The sequence below is a fragment of the Rhinolophus ferrumequinum genome, unplaced genomic scaffold (genome assembly GCF_004115265.2).
Source record: "Rhinolophus ferrumequinum isolate MPI-CBG mRhiFer1 unplaced genomic scaffold, mRhiFer1_v1.p scaffold_84_arrow_ctg1, whole genome shotgun sequence".
NCBI lineage: Eukaryota > Metazoa > Chordata > Mammalia > Chiroptera > Rhinolophidae > Rhinolophus > Rhinolophus ferrumequinum.
The window spans coordinates 2,383,963-2,385,692 of NW_022680440.1; the positions used below are offsets into that span (position 1 = coordinate 2,383,963).

Genomic DNA, 1,730 nt, shown 5'->3' on the forward strand with positions numbered 1-1,730 from the left:
GCCAAGATACCGTTATACCTTCCCCCACCTAACCTCACCTTACCCATATGCTACGGTGGTTCTAACCAGTCCTTATGCAATGCAATCCGACCACTCTCGTCCACTCTTCAGGCTCCCTCTGGCACATTCTTCTAGTGCAACAAGACACTCACCAAGTGTATAAATACCTCTTCCCCTACCCCCTGCATTCCGACAACCATAGCCCCCCAACTAATGCTCCACAGCCAGGCTGAATTCACAGAACTGCAGCCTCACTACCAGAAAACTTCCACTCCTGTTCAAAGAGGGCTGCTTTCCTACCCCTTATCCTAGGGGTCTCCCTCGCCTCCTCCTTTGTAGCTGCCGGTTTAGGCGCTGGTGCTCTCGGGCACAGCGTCCACTCTGCCCAGGACTTGGAGACACGCCTACAGGTTGCCATAGAGGCCTCCTCAACCTCCATCGGGTCGCTCCAGCGACAACTAACCTCTGTAGCCCAAGTTACCTTGCAGAACCGACGAGCTCTGGACCTGCTAACCGCTGAGAAAGGAGGAACCTGCCTCTGCCTCCGGGAAGAATGCTGTTACTACATCAATGAGTCCGGATTGGTCAAGGAAAACGTGCAGACCCTGAATAAGTTACAAGAGGAGCTCCAGCGCCGGAGAGGGTCCACCAGCCCTCCCTCAGATTGGTGGCAATCACCCCTGACTACATGGGTAGTGCCACTAATAGGCCCACTCGTCCTAATCAGTCTCCTGCTTCTAATGGCCCCCTGTTTTTTAAACTTTCTACAGAACCGCCTCCACGAGATGTCCAGAGTTACAGTGAACCAGCTGCCACTCCACCCACACTCCCGCTGCCCACGAGCCCTCCCGTCGCTGACCAGGCCTAGGACCCCTCTCTGCCCCATTGTCAGCAGGAAGCAGTAAGATTGACCTCGCCGCCCCTGTATAACCAAAAAGGCCGGAATGTTAGGTCAGCTACGGGCATGGTCAAAACGGCCAGGAGCCAAGTCAGACCTCTCTGCCAAGTCAGACCCCTCCCCAGGAGCCAAGTCATGCCCCTCTGCCAAGTCAGACCCCTCCCCGCATGACAGAGACTGAGGCCCCTGGCATTTCCCAGAAAAGGCAGCAGACCGCTGGTGCGATAAGCAACTCCGAACACAGCCGCTCGCGCCCGATCTGCACTGGGGGGCCTGCTCATCTGCCACCTCACTCAGCCAACCCCCACCCCAAAAACCGCATATATACCTCCCTCCCTCTACCCTGGGTGCGACTTCACCGGCCCCGTCTGCGGACCTGTGAACCTCGCCCGGGGGCGCAGAATAAAGCACTCACTTTTCTCAACCTGCCTGACTCTCAGAGCTTCACTATCTCCCTGCAAGTCTTACAGACAGTACAGAACATTTTCACGGCGCAAAAGGTTACCACTGAATAGTGCTTTTCAAAGAACCAACTTGTGTTTTTATTGGTACTCTAATTCCATTAATTTCTGGTCCTATAACTTTCATTTCTTTCCTTTCACTTCTACTATTACTCATTTAATCATTGTTATCAATTAAAACTTTTATCATTTCTTGAATTTGGATTTTTTAATTAATATCCCGTGTTTCTTCATTGCTAGTATAAACATTTAAGACACTTTCCTTCTAGATACTATTATGCTGCACTTCATGCATTTTAATTATTATTTATTATTTTCCTTCATAACAAATTTTAATATTAATTAGGTACCTACGTGAGCTGGCTGGCTTC

General features: G+C 50.9%; 1 protein-coding gene across 1 annotated transcript; it reads left to right on the forward strand.

Moving 5' to 3' along the window:
• Positions 1-233: 233 nt before the first annotated feature.
• On the forward strand, positions 234-1,069 carry LOC117020070 (endogenous retrovirus group FC1 Env polyprotein-like; the record flags this gene model as incomplete). The annotated part of the gene is made up of 1 exon (XM_033102266.1): positions 234-1,069. A coding segment is annotated over one exon (672 nt), but the record flags the coding sequence as incomplete, so codon positions are not given.
• Positions 1,070-1,730: the final 661 nt, after the last annotated feature.